General features: G+C 42.9%; 3 protein-coding genes across 4 annotated transcripts; 1 reads left to right on the top strand and 2 right to left on the bottom strand.

The window, feature by feature from the left end:
• Nucleotides 1-1453: 1453 nt before the first annotated feature.
• LOC137912668 (uncharacterized protein C14orf132-like) lies at nt 1454-9799 on the bottom strand. The gene is made up of 2 exons (XM_068756809.1): nt 9758-9799; nt 1454-1672 (listed from the first exon to the last, which is right to left on the bottom strand). The coding sequence occupies exons 1-2, from the start codon at nt 9797-9799 to the stop codon at nt 1454-1456; spliced, it is 261 nt and encodes an 86-aa protein (XP_068612910.1).
• A 1597-nt stretch (nt 9800-11396) lies between these two features.
• LOC137912653 (protein YIF1B-like) lies at nt 11397-14991 on the top strand. 2 transcript variants are annotated; one of them, XM_068756790.1, is made up of 8 exons: nt 11397-11522; nt 12165-12267; nt 12408-12534; nt 12624-12728; nt 13003-13139; nt 13277-13432; nt 13536-13629; nt 13945-14991. In XM_068756790.1, exons 1-8 carry the CDS (start codon nt 11486-11488, stop codon nt 14098-14100), a joined length of 915 nt encoding a protein of 304 aa, XP_068612891.1. In that variant the 5' UTR covers nt 11397-11485; the 3' UTR covers nt 14101-14991. The 2 variants fall into 2 exon arrangements, with proteins under 2 accessions (XP_068612891.1, XP_068612890.1); XM_068756789.1 differs by having other exon boundaries at nt 11403-11531.
• A 430-nt stretch (nt 14992-15421) lies between these two features.
• On the bottom strand, nt 15422-23243 carry LOC137912660 (probable E3 ubiquitin-protein ligase HERC6). Its single transcript, XM_068756801.1, has 23 exons — nt 23033-23243; nt 21923-22057; nt 21756-21854; nt 20656-20883; nt 20470-20561; nt 20255-20382; nt 20014-20163; nt 19793-19850; nt 19602-19693; nt 19468-19527; nt 19281-19377; nt 19009-19189; nt 18781-18932; nt 18484-18606; nt 18227-18322; nt 17951-18130; nt 17715-17855; nt 17389-17555; nt 17247-17313; nt 17100-17170; nt 16749-16932; nt 16242-16344; nt 15422-16003 (listed from the first exon to the last, which is right to left on the bottom strand). Exons 1-23 carry the CDS (start codon nt 23241-23243, stop codon nt 15765-15767), a joined length of 3054 nt encoding a protein of 1017 aa, XP_068612902.1. The 3' UTR covers nt 15422-15764.
• Nucleotides 23244-25966: the final 2723 nt, after the last annotated feature.

Here is a 25966-nt window from a genome sequence, read left to right as displayed (position 1 = left end):
TAAAGCACACATGCTTGCTGTAAGTAGAGATCTAATTGGCCTAACTGTTCGCCGAAACTTTACCATGCACAGATTGGCAACAGTAAAAAGCATCATTATGTTTTTCCTGAAACATTTTCAATCACAAAATGTGGATTTGGATAATTTTCATTTTAAAGAGGAGCTTGGAGTAAGGATTTCTTAAGCAAAGGCAAAGGGGAAAACTAAATTTTACAAGTGTCCCTGTAAAAAATAATATTCTTCCTTTCTTAAAGACTTTCCTCCAAAGCCAAAACGCGAGCAAAATAGCTCGCGTTTTGTCCGAAGTCCGAAGTCAGTCAGAAAAGCCCCACCGGGCCCGACCTCTGCCGTTCACGGCTTCATGCTGTCTGAAGATGCTGCGGCACCACAGTGAAAGGACAGCCCATCGCTAGCAGTGCTAACCGAAAGGTCGACCTCATGTCTCATTCAAATCTAAGGAAAAGCCTAATAATATGATAATAAATGTAAAATTATCAAGGATTTAGGTTCTCATAGCTGGTCTAACTAGAATTGAGATTTTAGCAGCTGCTAAATCTGCCGTCATTTATTAGCATCATCCAAAATAGAAAAAGCATGACTGGTGTAGCAACAGTCGAGGTCATATCTAATAAATAAATACAAATCAGTACAGACAGTTCAGCTCAGAGGTCAATCATGACGCTACAGACTTACAGAGCTCCAACCTCGTATGCAGCTACAGCTCATTCAGGCTCTGATCCCAACGTGAGATCAGAGCCTATGATCTTGTTTAATCCAGAGGCTGGCCTCTGCTGAGTTTATATAACTCCAGCATAAGCAGCTTACCATTGGCAAAATTATCCCTATCATGATAAGACCAGAGTGTTTTTGTTTTTTACCCTGAAGTCCAACATGAATAAATTCAGTTTTAGAGTTGTAAAGAACGGACACTAACAAAAAAAAAACTGATCTGTGTGACACATTTAGAGTCTTGATCTCGAAAGAGTAAATCTGAGAACAGGTTTATCTGAACATTACTTCACCCCGCTCGATGTAAACAGTAATTGTCTTGTTTTTTTTAATGTGTTTTTCTGTCATATTAGAGAGCAATAACTAAATTGATAAATCTTTTGAAGTGGCCCTCATAGATTCAACCGTTTGTTTTGGAAGAGCTGTGATTGAACATTTACTGATCAGCAGGGAAATGGGCTCATTTTATGTGTGACTGAAGCATTTTCCACCGTGCAATATAAACGGAAAGGGTTAATCATTTTATGGTGATCTATAGTGTGAATACTGTGCTTTCCTGCTAGATGTGTATTTGTATCTAAAGTATTTGAATGAGGAATCTCAAATTAAAGCTTACCGATCGATCTAAAAGTAAAGCTATTTTACATAATTTCTGGAAAAATATATACTTTCAGCCTATATAAGATTTTCCACTGACGGTAGCAGCACGTTCACTTCCATCTTGTCAGAAGGCACAGGCGCAGACCACAGCCACCACCACTATGTTGCCAATGGTTGCCAGCACAGCGATCCACAGCCAAATGGTGTCACTGGACACTTTGCCATCATCCTCCGCTTCCGAGGGTCGAGCGTAGCCGGCGTTGAGGTTGGAGGTTGACGTCTGCAAGGACGTGTTGCCGTTGTAGGGGGAATCCATGAAGGCTCCACTCACGGCCGGGAAATGCTGTCAAGAGAGAGGAAGAGGGCTCATTTTTGTTGTAGAAAGTTTGGAGAAACTTTAAGATCATTCCCGCATCAGGTAAACCCCACAGCTGTGCCCAATCGCAAGGCAGCTGTACAGTACAATGAGGAAGAATCGGGATCTCAATGGGATTAAATGTCAGATGGATTAGGAACATCTGACAAATCCATCACATGTACTGAAAGAATGAAGCATACGCTTATAAAGTACGGAAGAGAAGGACAAAACAAGTAAATGAGATAATGAATCTGTATTTCTATCTCAGCTGGACATGCTGTGTCCCTGGGGGGCTTCCGTAGCGCCCAGTGGAACACAGGAAGGAGATTCACTGATCCAGAATTATAATTACCTAGAATATCTGTAGGAGAAACAAACAATTCATTTCTTTTCTGTCGCAAACAAACACACACTTTTACACACCTCAATTAGCTCTACTTTTAGGTGCTTGTTCTGCTGCCTGCCCAGAGGTGTGATGCTCATGTGTGCAGATGGTAAAGTCAGAATGCACTTAATCCACTGTAACTATTCACACACACATACAAACACACAGCAAAAAAAAAGCAAGAACACAAGCAGGAAGCGCAAAAGTTGTCTCAGACTGACGTACAAACTATTGCCTTGACATGCTGATGGGAACAGACAGCTCAGTGACCAGGAATAATTGCAGCTTTCACTTTAACAGATTAAAGTCTGACTTCACTGCTCGAGGCAGTTCGAGCATGTAAAAGCCTTATTCTGCTTCTCACCTGACCGTGCTGGAAAAGTTTTGTCTGGTTGTTTAACTTTTTCTGGTGCGAACAAAGTATTTTTTGCATGGTTTTTTTTTGCATTTAGTGGAATGTTTGAAAAAAAATATCCATTTATTCATGTGGGTGGGGAATAAACCAAAATAAATATAAGTCTGTTATTCCTCAGCCACATTAATAGTTCCATTAAGTTTGTACTAGAAGAAAGCTGTCATAGATGTCAGCATGTCAGACTTAACAATAGTTATTGATATATATTGATTTATGTATAAGAATGACGTCACAGAGACCTAGAACATACCTGAAAAAGATGGAAATATGTATTGAAGACTATGAATCATAACGAAGCGGATGACTAAATGTTTGTGTGTCTGTGATGATAAATAGGTTTGGCCTCTGCCGTGACTCCGCGATGCTTCTCTCCTATCCTCATCCATCCGTCTTACAAGTTGTGAGTGACTTCAGGGTAAATTTTCCAAGAGAAAACCCATCGTACTGAGGGGGATGGGGGGAAAAAAACAAATGCTTTTCTTTTTCCTGTCACTGACTATTACAAGGGAAACCCATTACAATGCATCGTGTGCAAAAGCTCAGTAAGTGCGTATTGCTGTCATTAGATACTAACGTCTTCAGAGATGGGATGGAGGTCTAAAATAGTTTCCTTCTTGCAATATGAACAATGTGAGTAGAGCGTTGAGTGATGCCTTTGCTAGCGCTCAATCACCCAGTTTAAGGAGGGTCAACATGAGATCAGAGGGAGCATCTGACTCTGTTTTCTCTGGGATTAGGTGTGTGTCATATACCGCTGGCATTGTGAAGTGTTTCAAATCTAAATGGACAAGATTAGATGTCGCTTTTCCAGAATCCCACAACAACACACAGCTCTACGCAATTCCTGCGCATTGTAAGAGCAACAGAAGCTGGAATAAAAGAGATTAAAACAGATACAAATAAATGTTCTCATGACATTTCCCAACCTCCTTGCATGGCATGCACTGAATCTGATGGAGAGGATGATCATCTTCCCGTACAGCATGCATCATTATTCATGCACCGCTGTCTCATCTCATCACTGTAACGCAGACAGCTGTTATCTGCTCGTGTGTGTCCAGCCCTCGGAAAGGAAAACAGCACCTAAATGTGGCAGCATAATTTATGAGTAAAACTGTCAGAACGTTTGCATCGTCAACTTAATTTATATTTTATTAAAACGTCTTCTCGTAGGGAATTGTTCACATTTCTCTTGTGTGTTTCAGGACAATTAAAAGCATCCAACTGTCCTGCAACAGACTATGAAATCCTCAAACACAATACGTTGCAACGGGAGCACTTAATTTGTCACCTCTCCAACTGAACATGGGTGTTCAAGCAAACGCGTTGTAATTTCATCTTTTATTTACGTTTTGTTAACAAGCCAAGTTCACTTCTTTCATGTGTGAGATTTTCTTTTTTCTTTTGGTGGATTATTTTTTAAATAATCCCAATATAGATTTTCGGGGACTAACACATCTGTTTACGCATAATAAATAAAACTTATTTCTTATGAATCTCCTGCCACTCATAGTGCCCGTAGAATTCACTTTATTATTCATCTCAACTGTAATTTGTAATTTGTGTCTGAAAGAGATGTCACAACAGTTCAGCAATGAATGAATGGCTCATAAAGGACTAAATCTAACTGGTTCTGATGAATTAATACTATATTTAGATGTTACACAGCCTGCAAATCTAGACATTAACTTTCTATGTATTCCATCACAGAGATGTATACCCCAAAAAGAAAAACCAAATCAAAATGTGAAGTAAGGTGATGCCTGTGCACTGTCAAATGCAATAAATAAGTGTTAACACATGTTACTCCTGTGGCTCTGGGACTATTGTGTGTGCAAACAGGATGCAGCATGACAACAATTCAAGTAAAAAGAGAAAGCTAAGAGAGCATGTGATGACAAAAGAACAACTTCTGGGAACAAAACCAGTTTAAAAAAAATTCAAATCCAGTCTCAAATAGCACAACTTTACCCCAAAAAATAAATAGTTATGTTGTATTTGCAAGAATTTGTCTTGAAGTTGTCAGGAGGAACCGGTTCTGAAACACAAGACATTCAGATCTTTCTAAATGAAGTCATTCTACTGTTGAAACTAAGAAAGCTGCCTCTAAAACACGCCGTATAAAAGCTGGCATTATTCCTGATTGTTTCAGTTCTGATAATGATGATGAATATATTTATTCGATAGAATGTTAGAATACAAGTACAGTCAAACAGTAGCATGTATTACAGTACAAGTACAGTCAAACATCCTGTCTAAGAGGAGCATTTCAAAAAAGCCCTTGCGGTCTTGTTTCCGTTGAAAGTCCTTAGTACATAAATCATCGACATTTAACAATACCAATAAAACTAATATTAAATTACTCACTTGATGCAAAATAACAATAGAATAAAAACAAATCACACCAGAGATGCAAAATAACAATAAATGGTTCTCTGCTTCTTCACGTTGTTATAATCTACACTCAGATCAACAGAAGCGTCCACCGTGAGAAAGACTTGTACCTGCTGCCGGCTGTGTGTGCAGAAAGGGATCAGTGATAGAGTTCCTGCCGGTCCCGTCCCAAGCTCAGACTTGCACTGAGAGCTTCCACGGAATGAGAGAATAAACTCAATATGGGAGACACAGAGTGAGAGAGAGAGAGAGAGAGAGAGAGAGAGGGAGAGAAATCCCTCCCAGTGAAAAATAGAGCTGGATGCACACTGTGAGAGCTTGTGTGTGTGTGTGCGTGTGTGTGTGTGTGTGAGACAGATTACACATCCCATTGTGATCACTGTTGTGTAAAGAATTGCTTGTAATATAGACAAAGAGAAAGAGAACGCAGCATAATTTGTTTTGTGTGTATTGTGTGTATTGTGTGTTAGAGTCACAGAGAAGAGTTTTCACCCATAAATCAGCTGACCGGGGCGTTTGTAGCCTCGAGCCGGCGTGCATCTCACTGCTGGGATAATGCTGGAGCATTAAAGCAGCCAAACCAGCCAAACTCAGAACAATACAGAACCACACGTCTTTGTTAATTAAAGAGAAATGTGAACATTTCTGCACGCCACATCGCAGGAGGCAGAAAGCACGGCGCCTACATTCATGGAGAAATGTAACACAAACCCTACTGCACATCAGATCTGTATCAAAACAGCACGTGAGACAGAAATGAGGATTCCTCTGTGTATTTGTGTGTTTTACACGCATGGAGACTTGTACATATGGCATGCACCTGCGTTTATGTGTGTGTGCGTTACCACAGTAACAGTATGGCTATGTGTGCATGGGTTGATGCATGTGCACAAGTTAGAAAACGTGCCTTTGTATTTCATGTTCTGTGCGCATCAATGCAAAAAACATTTAACTCCGGATTTATTTTAAGTCCAGAATTCATGCAATGGGTGCAAGAACATCGCTGACATGCATTGCGTCACATTTTCTATTTCAGAAACTCATCATTTAGAACATTTCCCAATGGGGCAAATGGTTTGAATTCTGTTATGGGGAAAAAATAAAAAGTCCTTCAGCTGTGTTTCCCCTTTTAATTCCAAGAGTAAAGTGTCCTCGCTGCCACTGTTATCTGCCCTATCGCTACCTTGCATCTCCCTTTGTCATCATAAATTCATTGTTTTGCTCGTGCACTCTCTTTCCTCACCTCTGCTGATCTTCATCACACATCTCACCTCCCTCCCAACCCTGTCAGCCTCCAAATCGTTGCATGGCGTAGAACTCACAGCTGGAATATACATTACGATTTAGACTTTAAAAAACCTTACATATATATATATTTCCAGGGCCAGAATTTTGGTTCTCCATCTGTGACCGCATCAAAAATAAAAAAAATAAGGATGAAAGAAAAGAGTGAGAGGACAGAAGATGAAGAAGGGGTGAATAAACAGCCCCATAGCAGCCAGCTGTTCCTCTTCTTTATGAAACATCTGTCAAAGAGAAAGACAGAAAGAGATCAAGTGAAGACTGAAAGAAATTACTGAGGAGGTGAATAGAAGCAGAGGACAGGGCCAGAAAGGATGAAGAGATTTGTGTTTGTATTCGGCACACATGCATCTTCCTGCTCACGTATGTATCTTCTAGGGTATAATATACATAAAAATGTCCTAAGTGTCCAGAGTCACGACAGCAGTTCTGTGAAGAACATTCCTCTCTCTCTCACTTGAGAGAGAGAAATGTGGAATTGGAGAGAGAGGGAGAGAGAGAGAGAGAGGTCTATTTCTCATGGCTGGTTGAATCTGTGCTAAATTTTCCTGGAGGGCTTCAGAGCCTGACAGACGAGCAAAGAGCAGCATTCACTGACATCATTAAGTGACCTTATTCAGCTTTCATAAGACCCTTCACGCTTCAAACACACACACACAGTCATTGATATCCGTGCGCATTCACAATTAGATGACCATAAAATTACTTTTGGAATTCTAACACCCAAGTACTAAAGCAATCAGTCAATATTTCCCATTTACAACCTTGTTCAGTGATTACTATTGTAACCATGGTGATAAACATCTTTATAGTAGAACACAATCTGCACTGTTCCGTTCTGGATCATCATCGTTCGAGCCGCTACGGGCCTCCGTCTACACATTCATGTAGGATTAATGATGCACCGTCCAGAACAACGAGGTGAATCTGCAACCACGTCACACCAAAGCAAACGAGCACACAACGTGCACACAAAGGCACTACACATCCCATATGTACTGTCTCACTCTACAGAAATAGATGCCAGCTCTGTTTTATTATCACTGTGTGTTTCCTGAACAGACACAAGAGCCTCTTCATGCACTGGGATGTTGAGTTTACTAAGTGCATGTCGTAAAAGCAGGCAAACTTGTTCAAGAACTAAGTCCTGTCAAAGCCGTCACAAGAATTCAGGCAGGAGACTGAGAGGAGTAACATGTTGCCGTGTTCAGCCTATTTAAGACGACGCTTCCTGGTTGGGGTTCTCCTCGTGGGTTTCTCCTGGGTGCTCTGATCGCCTCGCTGACCCCAAAAAACACGGAGTTTAAATAAAAACAGCCCTGAGACCTGGATGGATGAGAATCTACGCTGACTCGTCCCCTCCAGAGTTTCTCATGAACTGTGGGGTCAAAGTTGACCTCAGTGTGAACACTCCCCACAGACAGCAGACTGTTGTCTCTGGGCCCCCCTCCACACCTGAACCCTGTCCAGCTGAGGTGGGGCTTGATGGAAAGCCTCATCTGAGAGCCATCTGTTCTAGGAGAGTGAATCGGGTGTGCGTGATTTGTGGTCCTTAATCACGCCATGCTGTCTCTAAACGCTGAAGTCAACTCGTCCATGCGCTTGTAAACAAAATCATGACACGACAACCAGGTACTGCAAAAGGTTTGTTGTTTGTCTGCCTGTTTGCTCGTTTTACCGAGCTCTCTAAATCACTGAAATGCATCATGGGGTTAACAGTTAGTGGTTCAAAGAGATAAATCTGGTCAACTTTAATGTTTTGAAGCCATTTGCTATAATTCTACTTCAGGTCGATCATCATGCGTCCTGCTTGCATCCTGTTTGAACTGATGCTGCTTTTTTTTTTTTTGCTCATTGTGTCCTTGAACACAACACGTGGCTCAGGTAGGGACCAGATCGGGTGTTGGTGACTGGATCGCAGTCCCTGTGTGTGACAAACCAACCCTGCAGTGAAGGCTAATTATTAATCTTAATTGAGTCACATCAATCAGAGTATGTGCCTCATGAAGAGTTAGGTCAGCTTGCCATCTGATCAAAGGTTTATCAGATACTTCACGCAGCGTCATCCTCATCCATCCGAAATAGAAACACATCCAAGAGGTATGGAAACCTCACGTGGAACAAAAAAAAAAAAGCAGTAGAAATCCACTTGCCTTCTGTTCCAGCCCATAGAATAATTTTTTTTTCTGCCTTTGCTTCGGTGAATCTGAAGATTTGCTGATGTAAGTTGGGCAGATGGTTATCATGGGAGGCTTTCCATCACATTGTCACAGAAAGGTCGGGTCCACTGCAGGAGATTAACTCAGCTGCACAGGCAGATTGCTGCACACGTCGTGAAATAAAACACCATCTAAGTTTGTGTTTGTTAAAAGTCGATGTCTTATTCATGTGTTGAAGTTGTGACTGTTGTTTTAATGCTCCGATATATTAAATACAATTGCAAGAGAAAATGCATCTCATGCACAAACGCATTGAACATTTTCTTTATTAAATCTTAATTTGATGCACGTAAACTCCTCACTATGCTTTCAGCAAAAACAATTCTGATAAAGGAAAAAGTATTTTCTTTCCTCCTGTGAACTGAGCAGCAACGTTGCATCAACTCAATGTAGTGAAAATGGGCTGTCTGTGTACTTGCACTTGAAAAGCACATCACAATGCATGCTTTCAAAATCCACCCACGGGCTGCTTAGGTCTACACATCATAAATGGACCTTTATTGTGCCGCCGTGGTCTTTCCTCAGGCTACTCTTAGCTCTACATCGTAATTCAGAGAAGACAGAGAGAGAGAGAAAGAGCAGAAACCTTACACACCAGAAAAGCACAAAACAAAGTCATTTATTTTTTTTATTTTTTTTTGCTCCTTTGTATAAAATTAACAATTCTTGGAAACAAATTTCCCAAATCTTTTAAAGCCTTAGCCCTGAAACTTAAACCCAAGTAAGCTAAAAACAGAAGAGGAAATTTCTGATACATTCTTTTACAAAAGTGCTTCCATTTATTTGCTTTTGTTACACTTCTTTGATTGACTGGTTGGTATCTTTGTTTAATATTGAAAACTGGAACAGAGTTTTTTCTCAGCTCAATGCAGCAGCTCTTTGTGTGTTTATCGATCGTGGACGCTCCACTCATTTTAAAGTTTCAAATTCCCAGTAAGATTGCAAGAAAGCTCCATATGGTGACTCAGCTGTTTAAATGAAATGCGAGTATTTTGGTGTTCAATACATTATTTTTGATTTGACATGATTTCCAGATGATTGTGGGTTATAAACACTGACAGTAGGCAGCAAAAAATATTACAACTTAATATATATTTAAATCAAAAACAAACACGAAAATAAAATAAAATCACAAATTATATTAAAGAGCTTTGCCAATTGGATCTACAGTATTTGCTCTACTTACATTGGTAAGAGAAGTTTGTCACAGTAAAGGTGTCTCCCAAAAAGTAACCAGCAGAATAAGACATTACATTATTCTTAAGGGGGGGGGGGTTAACAAAAATATTTTTTATTGCCTGAGAATCTTTAATGTACGGTAATAACTAAAATTCAGTTTAGTTCTGTTCCCTTACCTGTGCTGCCATCATCGGAAAATCCATTATCCCTTGATCCATGGTTGGGCGTGTGAGGAAAAATAGATTATTGGGAAAATGAGAAAAATAAGAAAGTTGAGAGCAAAGAAATGACCAGAAATATTTACATCAGAAATGTTACGAGGAAGGTCTGTAAAACTGATGAGCGCAGGTGCAGATGAGCTAGACAAAGCTTTCATGCCTGATGGGAGAGTTTTACTCCAGCTCTCTCTCTCTCTCTCTTGCTCTCTCTCTTTCCCTCTCTCTCTCATAATCCCAAAGATATACTCTCTCTCTCTCTCTCTCTCTCTCTTATACCCCTCTCATCTCATAAAGTTTTTTTAAAAAAAGAGGCAGTGAATCAATGAACGAAATGTTTCTACTCTCATGAAGCTTTATGTTGAAAGTTTATCCGGACAAATGATCCTCGCTCGGCTGTGGGGTCCTGCACTTGAATCCAAGTTTTAATGTTAAAGACGCAGACCAGGCTGATATATTTAAATTCACTAGCTCAATTTGCACAATGTGAAAAAATTCACAAGCAGGTGGTAGAAAATGCACTTTTATAGTGCAGGGTTTAAACCACACTGAAGCTGTTTCACGTCATTGTTGTGAAACCCATGTGAGAAGAAACACACACACACACACACACACACACACAGATACTGCTTGCCCTTGTCTTTGAATTGGACTTTGTTGAATTTAATTGCCAAAGACAGTTTCACCCGGAGCCACTTTCATGTCTTAAAGGTCACAGCACACCAAGCTGTTAGCTGTAGACCTCCATTGTAGTGTGTGACCTTTGGAGCAGTGGTGATGACATAAAATGCCTTAAAATAGTCTCATCTTCTGGCTTTTGTGTTTGTGTTACAAGCAAAATGACTGCATGTGTACGTGTGTGCTCCACATGTGACTATGGGGGTGTATGCGTGCGAGGAGAGAAGATCGGGGGAAAATTCCAAGTCTTTCCGAGCAGCACCATTTGGATTTACATGTGGCTCCAAAGTTACAAAAGAATACGGGAGGTGAAGAGTTCTCCGCAGAACCTTTCACTACAGTTTTCTGCTTCTCCTCAATCCATCTAAAATTATGAAGACAGTAATGATTCTGGATCTGTTTATATTATCCAGTTTACATTTGTGTGTGTGTGTGGCAGTTTTAACTGTAATATGTGGATGTAACAACAAACTATGTTCACAGACAGGAGCTATTGGAACTGTTCCAATTCCAAGCAGTGACGACAGAATCGCATCTTTTAAAAATGCAGCTCCATCTGCGGCAGAAAGTAAAATGTCAACTTACATATATACAAAGCAGAATATGGAATGTAGTCCAAAAAGAGACAATAAAACAATATAACATACTTTAAAAATGATTGAATATATGTCTGTAAATCCACATTAATCAGCCTTTGCCTCACAGAATATCTAAATTACAGCAACCTTTGTGATATACTGTCAAATCAGTGAATTACTCATCCTTAATCAGTTGTTTTTCATGAACTGTCACCCTAAGAGTTTTGTGGTTTTAATCGACCGCAATGGACCCTTTCATACAGTAGGGGGCAGTGTTTGCCTAGTTTGAGCACCATTACAACTAAAGAAGAAGAGAAAGCACCGGTTCACTTCCGTGTAAAATGTATGAACGATCTCACGCAGTGTATCTTGCTAGCAAGTCGTAGCTACGTCTCAGTAGAGTTAATGAACTGACGGCTGCTGCAGACAACAAATGGATTACACCGCAAAACAAGGTGGTTTCCGGCAGCGTAAGTTACGTACGTAGTTTCTAATCAATCAACAAGGTGTTTCAGTCGCCGACTCGCATTAGCTTGCTAGCTCCCCGAGGCTAGCAACTAGCTTCAAACAACCCAACTTCTAAAAACACAAACCGAAACTGTTAGAATTATTTAGGTCTTAAATTCTGACGGATTTGGGTACCAGCGTCGCTTTATTAGAGCGGTACGTTTGTCCACGACGTAATAATAAACGCCAATTGTTAGGAAAATAATGCTAACTTGTGTAACGTTGCATAAAGACCGTTATACAATAGCATCTAACAAATGTCTGCGTATCATCCAAGTGTACGGAAACTGGTGAGAACGACACCCAATGGATTATAAAAAAAAAAAAGGATTAAAATCCAGCGTCAGTATTTTATTATATATTATGCTGCAGTCACTAGAGGAAACCCTCAAGAAAAATAAAGTACTGTTGGTTAAAGATTGGTTGAAGTTTATCTGCATTTCTGGAGCAACAATGGAACACACACACACACACACACACACACACACTGCAATGACATGCTTTACTCGTTTTAATGCTTGCTTTAAACTACCTGAGATTAGAAGTGATTTCTCAGGTTGGTATCGATCCCTTTCTTGACGTATCGATCCATCCCTTTCCTGCAGATCCTAACATGCGTCTCAGGAATGCCTCTCCGGATAATCCAGGAGGCAGCCGGCTGTTCGAGGATACGAGCGCTGCAGCTGCTGGATCTCATTCAGGGCACAGGTGAGGGATATAAAGCTATTAGCCAATCACACGATTGCTCCTGCAGTTTGTATTTCTAGAATTGGCGTGTTCTGAATATATCTTCAGATATACACTAAACAAAACTAAAAACAATGAGTGTCTGTGCGTCGCGTTGGCAGCAACCGACCGGGGCCTCCAGCAGCAGGATACCCTCAGCAGCCCGCCCTGTCGGGCCCCGTGTCCGACCTGGCCATGGCGTACGGCAGCTCCTTGGCTTCCCAGGGAAGAGAGATCATGGACAAGAATGTAAGCGTCTACATTCTAAGGCTGGCCAGTGCATGAAGTGAAGGCCACAGACTCCCATTTTCAGATAATCCTGTTCATCCACGTTCCAGCTGGACCGGTTCATTCCCATTTCCAAGCTGAAGTACTACTTTGCAGTGGACACGCTGTACGTGGGGAAGAAGCTGGGGCTGCTCGTCTTCCCTTACATGCACGAGGTAAGCCCATTCCTCACCCACGGAATCTAAACGAATCCGAGCTTCCTGCTGCGTTTGAAGCTCTTCGTCTTCGTCTTCCTCGCTGGCTGAGTTGTTTGAGTCGGGGCAGACGTTGCTGTAAACTGAATCTTAACTGAATTGATGGAAGCAGGAACGCGGCGCTCTGTAATTCTCATGCGACGATGTAAAGAGGCTGATGACGTTTTCAGGACTTATCGGCTGCGTATTCTCAGCCCGGTCATGAATAACTCTCTAAAATGTCTGCCGGTCGTAGAGCTGGGAGGTGAACTACCAGCAGGACACGCCTGTGGCGCCGCGCTTCGATGTAAACGCTCCCGACCTCTACATCCCCGCCATGGGCTTCATCACGTACATCCTGGTGGCCGGACTGGCCCTCGGCACACAAAACAGGTGCCGCGCTTTTATTATAGTGGAATTTGCCATAACCTCTGGTTAAAGAGTGAAGTCTAGCGTCCCTCAGCTTGGTTACAGACGGGACGTCACGCCGATTAGCCACGCTTTAGTGTTCACGGCGTCCTTTCCTGCAGGTTTTCCCCAGAGCTGCTGGGAGTTCAGGCCAGCTCGGCGTTTGTTTGGCTGATCATGGAAGTCCTGGCGGTCCTGCTCTCGCTCTACCTCGTGACGGTGAAGACGGACCTCACCACCGTGGACCTGCTGGCCTTCTCTGGCTACAAATACGTCGGGTGCGTCTCCAGCGGGAGGAAGCGCAGAGCATTTCTCAGATTTGGCTTTCGTGTGAAGTTCGGCTAATGCTTTTGCCTTTCCCTCTCTCGACTGTTTGTTCAGGATGATCATCGGGGTGGTCGCCGGCCTGCTGTTTGGGAGGCTGGCTTACTATCTGTCTCTTCTGTGGTGCTGCGTCGCCATCTTTGTCTTTACTGTGAGTAGTAACCAACAGACGTTCTGTTTTACGGTGCCACAAAAGCAGTGCGTTGGGTCTGTCGCCTCTGGGGGACTGATCCCTCCTGTTTCCATGGAAACCCGTTCGGCCTCAAACGTTACAAAATTCCTGCTTCTGTCCTTTTTTTCCTTCCATACGCCTCTCACTCTTTATTCATTAACTTTGGTTGTACTCGTTTACAAACATGTCAGGGAGGTCTGACTTCACATCTAAAACACATTTAAAACAGATTTTGATATTGAATTTAGTTACGTATTTAGTTAAAGTAGTGCCTTCGCGCCGTCTCTCCCCCAGATCCGCACGCTTCGTCTGAAGCTGTTATCCGAGTCGGCGGCGGAGGGGAGGCTGGTGAGGGGAACCAGAAACCAGCTGAGGATGTACCTCACCATGTCCATAGCGGCGGCGCAGCCCGTCTTCATGTACTGGTTCACCTACCAGCTGGTCAGATAGAACCCGGACACGGTGCCAATGCAGCGTCGCTCCCGGGAAACACGTCACGGATATGAAGACAGAACTACATTTCCCAGGACTCGCTGCTTTTATAGCCGGAGCAAAACTAGCTGCAGGACGAGTGGAAATGTGAGGCGTTGCTTTTTTTGGCCTTTATGTCGTGTACTCAAAACGTCACGTTGCAAGAAAGAGGATCTTTGAGTCGTTTTTCTGCGCGGTGCAAGTATTTGGTTTGTAATTGTTTTTTTTAGGAATATTTAAGCAAGTTTGTTTCGCTAACAGTATTATTGCGTTTGTCTTGTATCTCATGTTTTGTCTGAGCCAACAGAAAGGAACGTTTGGAAGCTGTCTCAAAAGATTCGGGTTTAAAATCAATGAAAGGGCTTCAACTTCCAAGCTTGTTAAATTTTCCCTGAAGCCGTTCTGTCAGGTTGTCTAGCTGGTGTGTGTGGGTGTAGCGCCGCCTCCGTTTAGTCTATTTGACCTTTTTCTATGAACTTTGATAGATGGATGAAAGTCACTGCGGGACAACTTTTGAATTCAAGCCCTTTTAAAGCCGTTCACCTCCAGATGACCACTTCAGTAGCCTTTTTAAAAAAAACACAGTAATTTATTTTCTGCTTTTCATATTGAAAGTGGGATGAAATGAAGAAAGGGGTGGGATGAGACGATCTATGACAAATAGTTTTTGTGATACTAGAAATGTTTAAATGTCTGATGCTTAAACGTCAGCACGACCTGCGTCGTCTCTGCTTTCTGCGTAAACCTTCGTTAGCGCGAAGCAGAACGGGCCTCGCATGAACCGAGATTCATTCAGTTCCGTTTGTCCTCATCTGGATTCCACGGATAAATGCTGAAACTGAAGTGCCAATAAAAATAAATTAAAAAAACCTTCTGGCTTCCAGCTGCTCATTAATAGAATCCTGAAGTTGTGAACTTCTTTGTAGCAGGTTAATTTAAACCTGCTTGTTGTAATAATTAATCAGACACTAACCCCGACTATAATGTGAAGCAGAACTATTGGAATGTCGTGGAGAAATAAAATTAAGTCTGATGGAGTTGATGTGCTCAAACCTGTCCGAAGGTGAAGCTCCATCCTCCTACTGATAGTCCCTGTCCCTCCTCTGGACATGTCCAAACTATCTAAGTGTCCTCTCTGACTTTGTCTCCAAAACGTCTAACCTTCACGGTCCCTCTTATTGCCTCATCTCTGATCCTGTCCCACCTGGTCACTCCCAAGGAGAACCTCAGCATCTTCAAAAAGGTGAGAAATGTTATTTTTGAACTACATTTTATTAAAGTGAAAGGTTATATAACATGAACCAAAAACAAAAGCGTGTCATCTCTCTGCGGTCGCCGGTCGTGTCCCGTCCACGTGACCTGGAGACACGCCATCAGTGCTCCTCCGGTGTTCCTGCTGCGTTTCATCACAAACGTAATGCTCTTGATTATATGGTAATAATTGTGGACCTATTGGTCCTAATGCAATGTAAATATCTAGATGCTAGGTTACACTGCATCAACACAAGATTATAGTTGTCAATCAAAAATCATCAAGACTACCGAACATCAATGCAGTTGACATTAACATGTCCTACATGTGATTGATTAATAGAGAGACAAAACAGCTCAAACCCAACAGGAGTGTTTCTGCAGAAGCCTTCTTATTGTCTGCCTCTGATATCATCTCTCCAAAAGCCTCCTTTGTTATTAATAGCTTTAAGAAGCCTGTTCTTCATCGTCCTCTTCGCTGGGTATCTCAGGTACATGGGCAGCAGCAACAGAAAATAGCAGGTGAAGCATTCAGGCAAGTGCTGCTCGGTGGCCAAAGGCAAGACGTCGATCGTCATCTGGATGATCTTCATACCCTGGATGGGTACGCGGTCGCAGCCTGTGAGGAACACTGACGACGAAGACGAAGACGAGGTAGAGATAAGAGCACAAAGGAAGATCTGTCATTCAGGACCTCCATCAATGGTTGAGTTTAGCACTTTTTCCTACATAAATAGGGTTGACCGATTTGGCCCGTCACCACCATACCGTCCCTGTATTTGTAGACATGTAATGACGCAGACTTGCCGCCAGGGGGAGACAAAGCCTTCACATTCCACACAATTGAAATGTAAAATGATTTTACTTACAGAAGAATTTTCTCTTTTCCTCTTCCGTCAGAGCCTCAAACACCTCCCAAAACGTCTCGATGGTTGGATGCTCGGCATGGTACTCTCCATTATAGCATGTGTTCTGATTGGAAAATTATACAAGTGGAAATGTACACATCTAATGGGTATTCCAAAGCTTTATTTTTTTGTCATTTACTGCAAAACTACACACAGTATATTTAATTACATAATGTATCTAAGCGTGACTTTGTTATTAACTGAAGTTCATAGATATGTAATATATCAAAATAGAATGTTTCTCCATTTTATTTAATTTGGATTTTGTATGCTTTCGTCTCCAGTAAAGTATTTTCAGAATGTTCTATTTGACTATTTTGTTTTGCACAAATACTCCAGCATAAATTGTTTAACCTTCCAGCCGTGTGTGTTAAACTGAAATTCGTTTTACTGTGTATATTCTTTACATAGAATATATGTAGAGTATGCATTAAATATTTCAGATTCAAGGCTTTTCCTTAAGCAGACCTGCTTAAAGAGCTCCCAGTCGAAGTCCTGCTGTCCCACCATCACTGCTTGTAGCTCCTCCGGCTGGAAGAAGTTCACGACGTCCACGTCACACACCTTGAAGAAGCCTCTCTTGAACTCCTCAAACACGGCTTCCACCGATTTATTAAAGGCAAAGTCGACAAAGGCGTCCACAAACTCTTTCCTGTCGAAGCAAAAATGGTAAAAGCGACACCCTTACCGCCACAATTCTCTTTCAAAGATGCATCGATGTAAAAATGGAAATCTGAACAAAATAAGGACGATTTCGAGCACAGGCTCGCCACGCTGCCGCGCAGATTGTCCGACGCAGTCATCAAAGCATAAACGTACTTGTTGGACGCCGTCACAGCTTTTCCCTTTTCCGCTGGATCAAGCTCGACCGTTTCGCCAGCCCAGGTCGCCTGTAACGAACGATTCCCGAGAGTCAGACCGGAGTCAAAGCAAGAAATAAAACCGTCAGTCAGCGCGTAAACCCACAGTGAAGGTGAGCTCCAGACTTTCCACGTCTTCTGGGCTGTAGTCCTCCAGCATGCTCTTCCAACACCTGGCGACAAAAAAAGGTGAATGTCATTGATCATTTATCATCTGCCAGAGATAGGACAGCATGTCGGAAGCTCACTCTGCCAGCACAGGTTCAAACTCCTTCATGTCATCCAGGGAGGGTTTGAGTCCCAGCAGCTTCTTGAAGAGAACCAGCGGCAGCGGCATGTAGACGATGTTGTGGTTGTAGAGAGCCATGCCGCACAGCACACCAAACAGGAAGTAGGTCTTCTGCTCCATTTTTGGCTGTTTGGTTGAAGACAAACCCGGAATATCGAGACACCTTAATGTTTTTACAGGCATTGTGAAGACAGATCATCATGTCGACATCCACTTTCCGGCTTTTAGGAGGATACAGACGCGTCTTTAATCTCAGATGATTTCTCTTTGATTATCTGCTCTTACTTTTGGAGGGAACCAGGCCAGCGTTTCGCTCTTGTTGAAGACGATCATCTCAGACTCAGGAGCCATCAACTCCTCGAACACATGCAGGAAGAGGTCCCTTATGTTGACATGTGTCATGTCCCTGTCATCCACAAATTGTACCTAGGAAGGATAGAACAATGCCTCATTGTCCTTCATGGAACTGCTGCGCTGAATCGCCAGGTGAGCGATCACGACACCAAACGAGTCGCATTCACCCGAAGGTCCCTCTTGAAGTAGTCGTGATCAGCGGCGGCGAGCTGCCTGAAGGCGTCCTCCACCAGGTGAGTTCGTCTCAGAGTCAGCGTGAAGACCAGATCCAGCGGAGGGACTGGATGTTCCTTCCTGTACTTAGCCAGCTGTTCCATACTCAATCTATCACATAAAGGCTCCACCTTCTGGTGAAGCAACGTTTTAACAGAATTACACGTTACATTAAAGAAATGAAAGGAAATTAATTTTGTGAAATGATCCACTTTTAGGAAATACCGTACCTGCATTACTGCAAAGACGTTAAAGATTCCTATCTTGCAAATCAGTGGGTACAGGAATGGATAGCGGCAAAAGGTGACGGGTGAGTCGGCGTCATTCTTAAGAAAAAAAAAAGAAAAAAACATCACATGACACATCTTTATATCGAGAGAGAAAAAAACCCCAAAAGAAAGTTGTGGTTGAAACCATTGATTGCAAATGTTCATGTGGATGCTGGTGAAATGCTGCAGCGCCGCATCCTGTATCGGAACATCCTTACCTTTGCCTCCCCTTTCATATATTCCCACCAAATAGCCACGTCCATTATCGGATGCACGTTGCCCATTTCCTTGACGTAAAAGGTGTTTAGTGGGACTTTGTAAGACTTTCCAGCTTTGTTTGCCTGTCAAAAAATAGAGCCGTACTCAAGATTAAAAAAAGTTTAAAAAGTATTTCATCACGTCAGGATTAAGGTCCCATCAGCGAGACGTCTTTCTGTCCTACGGTTGAGCTTCCTCTTATCATACCTTGAATTCACAATCTAATAACTCAAAATGAAATGGAGCCCAGCACTGACTTTGTAGAGCAGCTTGAGGGCCTGCAGCAGGTATTTCACTCCTGGCTGGTGGGTTTCCAGGAGGCCAGCTTTCAGCATGAAGCCCAGGGCCTTTCTGAACACCAATATGTGCTTCAGCAATATGGCGGGTGAGACGGCCGTCCACCATTCTCCTGCAGAACAAACAAACAGCAAAGATCAGTGACAATAAAGACGGCACAAAGGAAAGCGTTTTCTGTAGTTGTGTACTTAGAGTTTTCAGGCTCCTCTCATTTAGATCTGCAATAACTTTGGCCAGGGGCAACACGGTCGTCATGACGCCAACGTCTTCTTGGAAAACGGGGCACGTCAGGAGGAGCAGGAGGATCTCTGGAGATTTCAGGACTTTTCGTGACGCCCCAAGCAACTCCATCAGATTTTCAAGGTTTATCTGGACAGAGAAAAGATCTACGAGGTGACAATCGTCGACGCACATCTAGTCGTGAATCTTCGTGAATCGTGTCGGTAAAGAATGTATCAACCGTTTCCTTGATCCACGGCGTCGCCAGCAGTCGGTCGAACGCTTGGCTCGCAGCCTCCAGGTCCACAGTCATCGCTCCTGCGTCCAACGGCGGCCCGCTGGTGCCAAATGGAAAGCGTTTAAAGACTAGCAGCTCGCTAAATGCCATCAGAAGCAGATCTTTTCCGTCTGCGCTGTGAAGGACTCACGGCGTCTTGGTGAAACTTCCAACCAGACTTGAACTCGTCAGAAACATCGCAACTATTTCTCTGTCGGATAGAGAAACGGAGATGGCCGTTAGAGACATGGGGATGTCCCACCGGACCCGTAACGCAGGCGTTACCGTTTCGCCTCGCCGTCGCCTTGACGCATCGCCTGCCATTTCTTTAGTTTCGCCTCATCCAGCCGCCCAGCGATTTGCCCTCGGTCCAAGCCCTTAGAAGACAAATATTTCACGAGGAAATGGTCTTCTCGTCTTTTAAACTGTACTGAATACAAATATGAGCGCTTATACTGTTCTCCAATGGCGTTTACCTGCACAGGCGAGGTGTACGCGAAGCTTGCATTCCACCCAGCCAGTATTTTTAAGTCTGCATAAAATAAACAAATACATAAAAGCACTTTTTTTTACCCTGCAAGTCTCAGAGCGCTGATATTCATTTGATTTTATCTCATCAACTCAAAACTTTATTCAACAGGATTTTACTGTTCTCTCGTTGGATAATCAACACTTCCCATGCTCACATGCGAGAGCTTTTGGTTTGGCTGCGGCGCCGGCGCCCCTCGGAAGCTGAACCGGAGCAGGAACCAGACTGTCCTCTGGTTGTCCGGTCCCGGTTTGGCCCTTTGCCCCATTTCCAAAAGCCCAGAGTTGGCCAGAGGAGCCCAAAACCAGAGTGTGACTCCTGAGAAAAAAAGATTGAAGCGAGATCTTATGATTCCGTCACCCCCCGTTCTGAAGTTAAAACTAAGCGGACGCGTTCACCGAGCTTGTACCTGCCACATGAAATCTGCGAGGCCGCCCCGCCCAGGCCTTCGACCAATCTGGGTCTCAGCTGGTCGGCTGTAGAGCCGTGGCCGAGCTGGCCGTGGCGACCCGCTCCGAAAGTGAAAACCTCGCCATCCTAGAAATCACAAGTCATTCATGTCCGATTCCGCGACTCAAAGCGTGCAGCAGGAAACCGGGCCGGCAGCTGTGCGAGGTTTCGTACCTTCGTTAACGCAGCAGAGTGCGCCTCCCCGCAGCTTAAGGAGGAGACCCCCAGAGGTCTGAGGGCAGGAACCACACAGACGTTGAACCTGCCTGTCAGCGAGGAAATAAGCTGCTCATTAAACGCTGCCGTGGCAACCGTGACTTCTGAAACCAACCAAGTCAAGTTAAAGTCAGTCGTCTGTACCGTTCTCATCCACCCTGTTGAGCCCCAGCTGGCCGGATCCGTTGGCCCCGCAGCAGTACACCAGGCCGGGGAGCGTCAGGAACAGAGAGTGGGCCCCCCCGGCTGAAATCTGAGTCACCGCCACCCCGCTCAGAGCGCACAGCAACAAAGGCATGGACTGCTTTAACGCCTTCTTGCCCAGGCCGAGCTGGCCGTGACTGTTCAGACCCCACGAGAGGACGTCTCCTCCTAATAAAGACACAACATGCAGACTGACAATGACTTTCTTGAACATCAAGATGGGGCGTTTTTTAACACAGTGGCCCCCAACCACCGGGCCGCGGCCCGGTACCGGTCTGTGAGGCATTTGTTACTGGGCCGCACAGAAATAACTAATTTATAACATTTCTGTTGTATCGATTATTAGCGTCTAAAAGGTTTTCCCCAACGTAACATTCGCCTGTGAATTTTCTTGGTCACGTGATACGTTACTAAAAGCCGTAAACTAGTAAAAGTTAATAAAAACAAACAAACAAACAAAACGTCTTTGGAGAACTTCTTTGCGAAGAGGAAAAGTCGAACTGCGGAGGAAGAAGAAAAGAAAGCTTCTTTTAACAGACAAACCGGGAGTCAGACTTAAAACCCGGGTTTATCTACAACAGCTGATTAGCTTCGTTAACGAGGTAATGAAGGGGTCAAAACGGCTTCGGCACAAAGACCAGAACCCTGAAGGAAAAGACAAGAATGTGGAATTTATGAAACAAAAAACGTGACCATGAAGGACAGAAGCAATTATTGAGACCACAACTAATGGAGAGTAGATATTGGTGTAATACTTGCTTAATAGATATTGAAAGTGCGTAATATAAAGTTTATTGGTAAGATTATATTCCTCTTTTTTTTTTTATTACCCCCCCGGTCGGCGAAAAACTTGCCCGGCATGAAACCGGTCCGTGGCAGGAAAACGGTTGGAGACCGCTGTTTTAACATGCAGAGCCCTCGATGAAAAATCAGCCATGATTACGAACGTAATACTTTATTACACTCGTATTGTCGTTTCTTGACTCATTTATGAATTTCTTTTTTTTTATTTTTTATGTCCCCTTTTAATTGTCGTGTACCTTTAGTCAGAATCAGCGAGTGGGAGTTTCCACAAGCAACCTGGATCACTTTGAGCGGCAGCGGAATGGGAACCTGCCTGCAAGTCGATGCGGAGAGAACGAGTCAGAGCGTAGAAGCAGACTTCTTATAGCAAACATTTATACTGAAGACTGGCCGGGATCTTGCCTCTGATGTGGCGGCCTGCCAAGCTGTCCGTCTTCGCTCGCCCCCCAGGAGAAAACCTTCCCGCTGCCACACAGAGCCAGGCTGTGGTCCTGACCGCAAGCCAGCCGCACCACATCGCTGACTCCAGTCACACGACCTTACAGAGAATCACAAAAAACACACTCAGGTGTGAGGAGTCATGGAAAGTTACCTTTAGTAATACGGGGGCGATGGTGGCGCAGGTGGTTGAGAGGTTGGTGGTTCGATTCCCGGCTCAGGCACATGTGTACGCTGTCGTTGTGTCCTTAGGCAAGACACTTCACACCCAATTGCCTGCCCTCCGAGGGACAAAATCAATAAATAGTATTTAGTATTAATAATCAATCAGGATAACATCTTATATCTTCCTTCCCCCCCCCCCCCCCCCCTTGTAAAATATGCATTCAATTCACTCACCAAAAGTCATAAATCAAAATCCCATAAAGGGGTCTGATATGAACCATCACGCAAAATGTCTTCTGAATCTGATCCAGAAAGAGGTCAGAAAAAATATTAGATTTTAACATTGAAAACTCCATTTATGGATTCAAAAGTTAGTTAAAAATACTGATTCACAAAACCATACACACATAGATATAAATAAATGTTAAAATGAGGGTTGTTGTTTTGGTTTTTACTGTAAATTGTGCCACAAACTGAAGAGGCACATTTTAAAATGTCTCTAGATAGAATAACTTTAGCTTTACCGGGTTGCTTTTAAATTAACATGATACCTAAACTAAGCATAACTTAATCCATCAATCAACAAAGCCGATCAAATCAGACTCGCATGAATAACTATTGATTATATCACTATCTGATCAGCACGCTCCATCTGCGGCTGCGCTTTGGCTGCGTGAACTCTTTACAAGGAAATGAAACTGAAACTCAAGTTGATTTTCAGACAAAATAAATGTCGGCCAGATCGGCATTAAATTAGACTCAAGAGACAAAATAAAATCTGTCATCTAATCTCAGCCTAAAAAAAGAATAAACTTTAGTATCAGAATTAAGTAACACAAATATTGAATATTTTTTTTATATTATCTTCCTTATTGTGCGCCTATTTACATACACATGATTTTTTAATTACCTGTCGTCTTTTCGTCTATTCGTCCCAGTTGCCCCAGCGCGTTGCCCCCGCACGATAAAACGCTCCCACCCTCCGTGAGGAATAAAACGTGCTGGTCTCCGCAGCAGACGTCGGTGACGACCCCCGGGAGAGTCCACGGAACCGGACTGAGGGCTGTCTGTGGACCGGCGGGTCCACCGGAGATGTCCCCCCAGCAGTGTATCTGTGACATTTCCCACACCTGTCCCGGACAGGACTGTTGATGATGATGATGACGACGATGATCTCTCGCCTCCGGCCGTCGATATGTAGGCACTGGTGCTGCCTTCAAGTGTCGTCGGACGTATTGCCACTCCCCTCGCAGACATGTCCTTGAACCTCTCATTTGACGAGTAAAGAGTCTCACCAACAAGTTGTTGTTTTAATGAAACAAAAACAAAAACAAGGACAGTCACTCTCTTCCAGTGGCAATAAAGCATTTATGTATTCATATCTCGATAGATACAGTATATATATATATATATATATTCACATATACATTCAACATTCTCTCTTAAAAGAACCGGAATTTCCATCACTACAGACACCTCCATCTGGGTGGGTGGGTTGGGGGCTCGGCTTGCCCCATATCGATGTCCTATCAGCGCCTGCAGCGCCGCCACGTGGACACAGAAGGAACCGCAGCTCAGGAGGTTTTTGGTCCCAGCGTGCACTGACGAGTACTGTATTTCAACGATGTCGCGACTTTATGACGCCTCGGAAGCAAAATCCTGTTTTTTCTTTTAAAAATGATGTCCAGCAAGCTGATAGAGATCTTAGAGGCTTTTATTTAATTTATCCATTTTGTCTTGTATGGCTTTGTATATAGGATTTAAACAACCTTGCATGAGATCAATAATTAATTTATAGTGAGGCTGCATCCAAAAAAAACCAGTATTGGTCCCATTTTGAGGAAAAAAAATAATGAAACAGGTAGGTGTCTGTTATTTTGTTTACTACTACTACTACTACTACTACTACAATACGACTTACTCCTACTACTACTTACCCTCTGGATTGGACACAAAGGACAATCCGTGGGTGGACTCAGGAGGCCAATCCATTTGTTTTCCCACTGATCACTGATTAGTAATTGTTAAAACAAGGGTTTGGAACCATAAAGCTTTTAGCATGAGCAAATTCAACCCTAACCCTCAACAAAAAATTAAAAGCAGGGAAATAAAGGAATGAGACAAGCAAATTTTCAAAACTTTTTTTTATTAATTAACATTTGTACACAATAAATACAAACGTAGTTTTTTTTTGTACAGCGAATAATAACATGCAGAACGACTTTGCACCTGTTCTCATTACCGACGCCGTCGCAGACCGAAGAGACCGAAGAAGCTTTGTTGTTCCACCTCCGCATTGAAAATAGCAGCAGCTCCAGATCGAAGGATGAAAAATTAAATTATTGTAATTTATATATATTTATAAAAAGTCCCTTTTCAATTAATTAAACACTGTGGGGGGCTGGGGGTCATGGTCAAAGTGGCAACAGAAGCCATATTTGACCAATATTCATGGTGTGACTGCTGTAACTGTTATAAATAAGAGGCGAGGCTGCTGCCGTCTCTCAACATGAGCCCGTAAACACAACACAAAATGTGACAAACTAAAAAGGATTTCTTCGTGCCGGATTCATTTCTCGCATCACAATATTAAGCGGAATCCAAACTGCTTGAGTCCAGACCAGGACTTGTGCCCAACCCCCATACTACATATTAATACTATATACTATGTGCTCAATAGTTCTCTTAATACTCTGCTTACATACAGGAAATGAATATACTGTTGTGAAAGAAAGCGGCACAGATTGAGTGCTTTATTCATGGATCTGTCACAGATGGTTTGAATTGTTTCCTGCATGTGTTGCATTTCAAACACCCAACTCAAATCAAGACGATTTAGAATCCGCTGTAACCTTTTCTTTCTTACTTTGAAATGTATTCAGACTGGACATGACAAAATAAAAGCCTACTTGAAATAAAACAGGTAGGAATGAATTGGGACACAACTTCAGAGTCTCTCTTCTCAAGTCACACTCATAAACAGCCAGACCCATCCCATGACCAAACATACTTTCTCTCCAAGTCTTCACTCAAAACATTACTTTCAATAATTCTGTTTTTGTTGAATATGTTAAGGAAAAAACACCAAATTACATTGTCTACAATTTTCTCCGCCCATCTCTTTGGAAGAGTGGAGAATAATAATAATAAAATGAAAATGAAAAAAAATCAGTCACACTGAAATTAAATAGGATCCACCACCGAACCAGAATGAAAAGGTTCTCGATCCATCCCGATTCAGTGTTAAGGTTCTGCTACTTTTCAGGGAACATACAAATAAATAAAAGTGCTACGCTGCCCTTAGGCGAGAAGTTTTCCAAGGCTTGAAGGGTATTAGACGGGGATGATTTATTTACTTTGAGTTTAAAAAAATAATAATAATTGTACTTAGCTCCATTAGAATGTTGTTCTGTCCATTTAGCAAGGTTTCTTAGATAGAACATAAGACGCAAGGAAAACAAAAACGATTATGTCCAACTGGAAACGTGAAGGGTTCATTTGTTTGTGAATGTTTTCCCTTTGCACTCATGGAGTAAAAGTGGAACGCACACCCACCAAATGTGCTGCACGTTGAATTAGCCACGCCGTAATTCTAAAATCAACACGAGAAGTTATGATCTGTAAGAATAAAGTGTGATTCATGAAAACCCCCGACCCCCCGGATATGACCAGTGTCGACTTCATTTCAAAGATAAACATACAACACTTCCAAGTGCCTCTGAAAGCACCACCAGCCTCCTCCTGAATACAAACGCACAGCATGATTGACGAGTGTAATGTGTGTGTGTGTGTGTGTGTGTGTGTGTGTGTGTGTGTGTGTGCGTGTGTGTGTGCTACTGACTGC

This window comes from Brachionichthys hirsutus, unplaced genomic scaffold (assembly GCF_040956055.1).
Source record: "Brachionichthys hirsutus isolate HB-005 unplaced genomic scaffold, CSIRO-AGI_Bhir_v1 contig_769, whole genome shotgun sequence".
Classification (NCBI taxonomy): domain Eukaryota; kingdom Metazoa; phylum Chordata; class Actinopteri; order Lophiiformes; family Brachionichthyidae; genus Brachionichthys; species Brachionichthys hirsutus.
This window is presented reverse-complemented; position numbering and strand designations above follow the sequence as displayed.

What these genes read in the sequence shown, in the direction of transcription:
- LOC137912668 (XM_068756809.1), bottom strand. Translation starts at nt 9,799, where the DNA reads ATGGATCAAGGGATAATGGATTTTCCGATGATGGCAGCACAG. An exon ending in TTCCGATGATGGCAGCACAG is followed by an intron (nt 1,673 to 9,757) that starts GTAAGGGAACAG and finishes CTCTCTTGACAG; the next exon opens with CATTTCCCGGCCGTGAGTGG.
- LOC137912653 (XM_068756789.1), top strand. Translation starts at nt 11,486, where the DNA reads ATGGATTACACCGCAAAACAAGGTGGTTTCCGGCAGCGTAAGTTAC. An exon ending in TTTCCGGCAGCGTAAGTTAC is followed by an intron (nt 11,532 to 12,164) that starts GTACGTAGTTTC and finishes CCTTTCCTGCAG; the next exon opens with ATCCTAACATGCGTCTCAGG. An exon ending in TCGCCATCTTTGTCTTTACT is followed by an intron (nt 13,630 to 13,944) that starts GTGAGTAGTAAC and finishes TCTCTCCCCCAG; the next exon opens with ATCCGCACGCTTCGTCTGAA.
- LOC137912660 (XM_068756801.1), bottom strand. Translation starts at nt 23,243, where the DNA reads ATGTCACAGATACACTGCTGGGGGGACATCTCCGGTGGACCCGCCGGT. An exon ending in CAACAGGGTGGATGAGAACG is followed by an intron (nt 20,562 to 20,655) that starts GTACAGACGACT and finishes CCTCGCTGACAG; the next exon opens with GCAGGTTCAACGTCTGTGTG. An exon ending in GTCTGGAGCTCACCTTCACT is followed by an intron (nt 17,171 to 17,246) that starts GTGGGTTTACGC and finishes CGTTCGTTACAG; the next exon opens with GCGACCTGGGCTGGCGAAAC.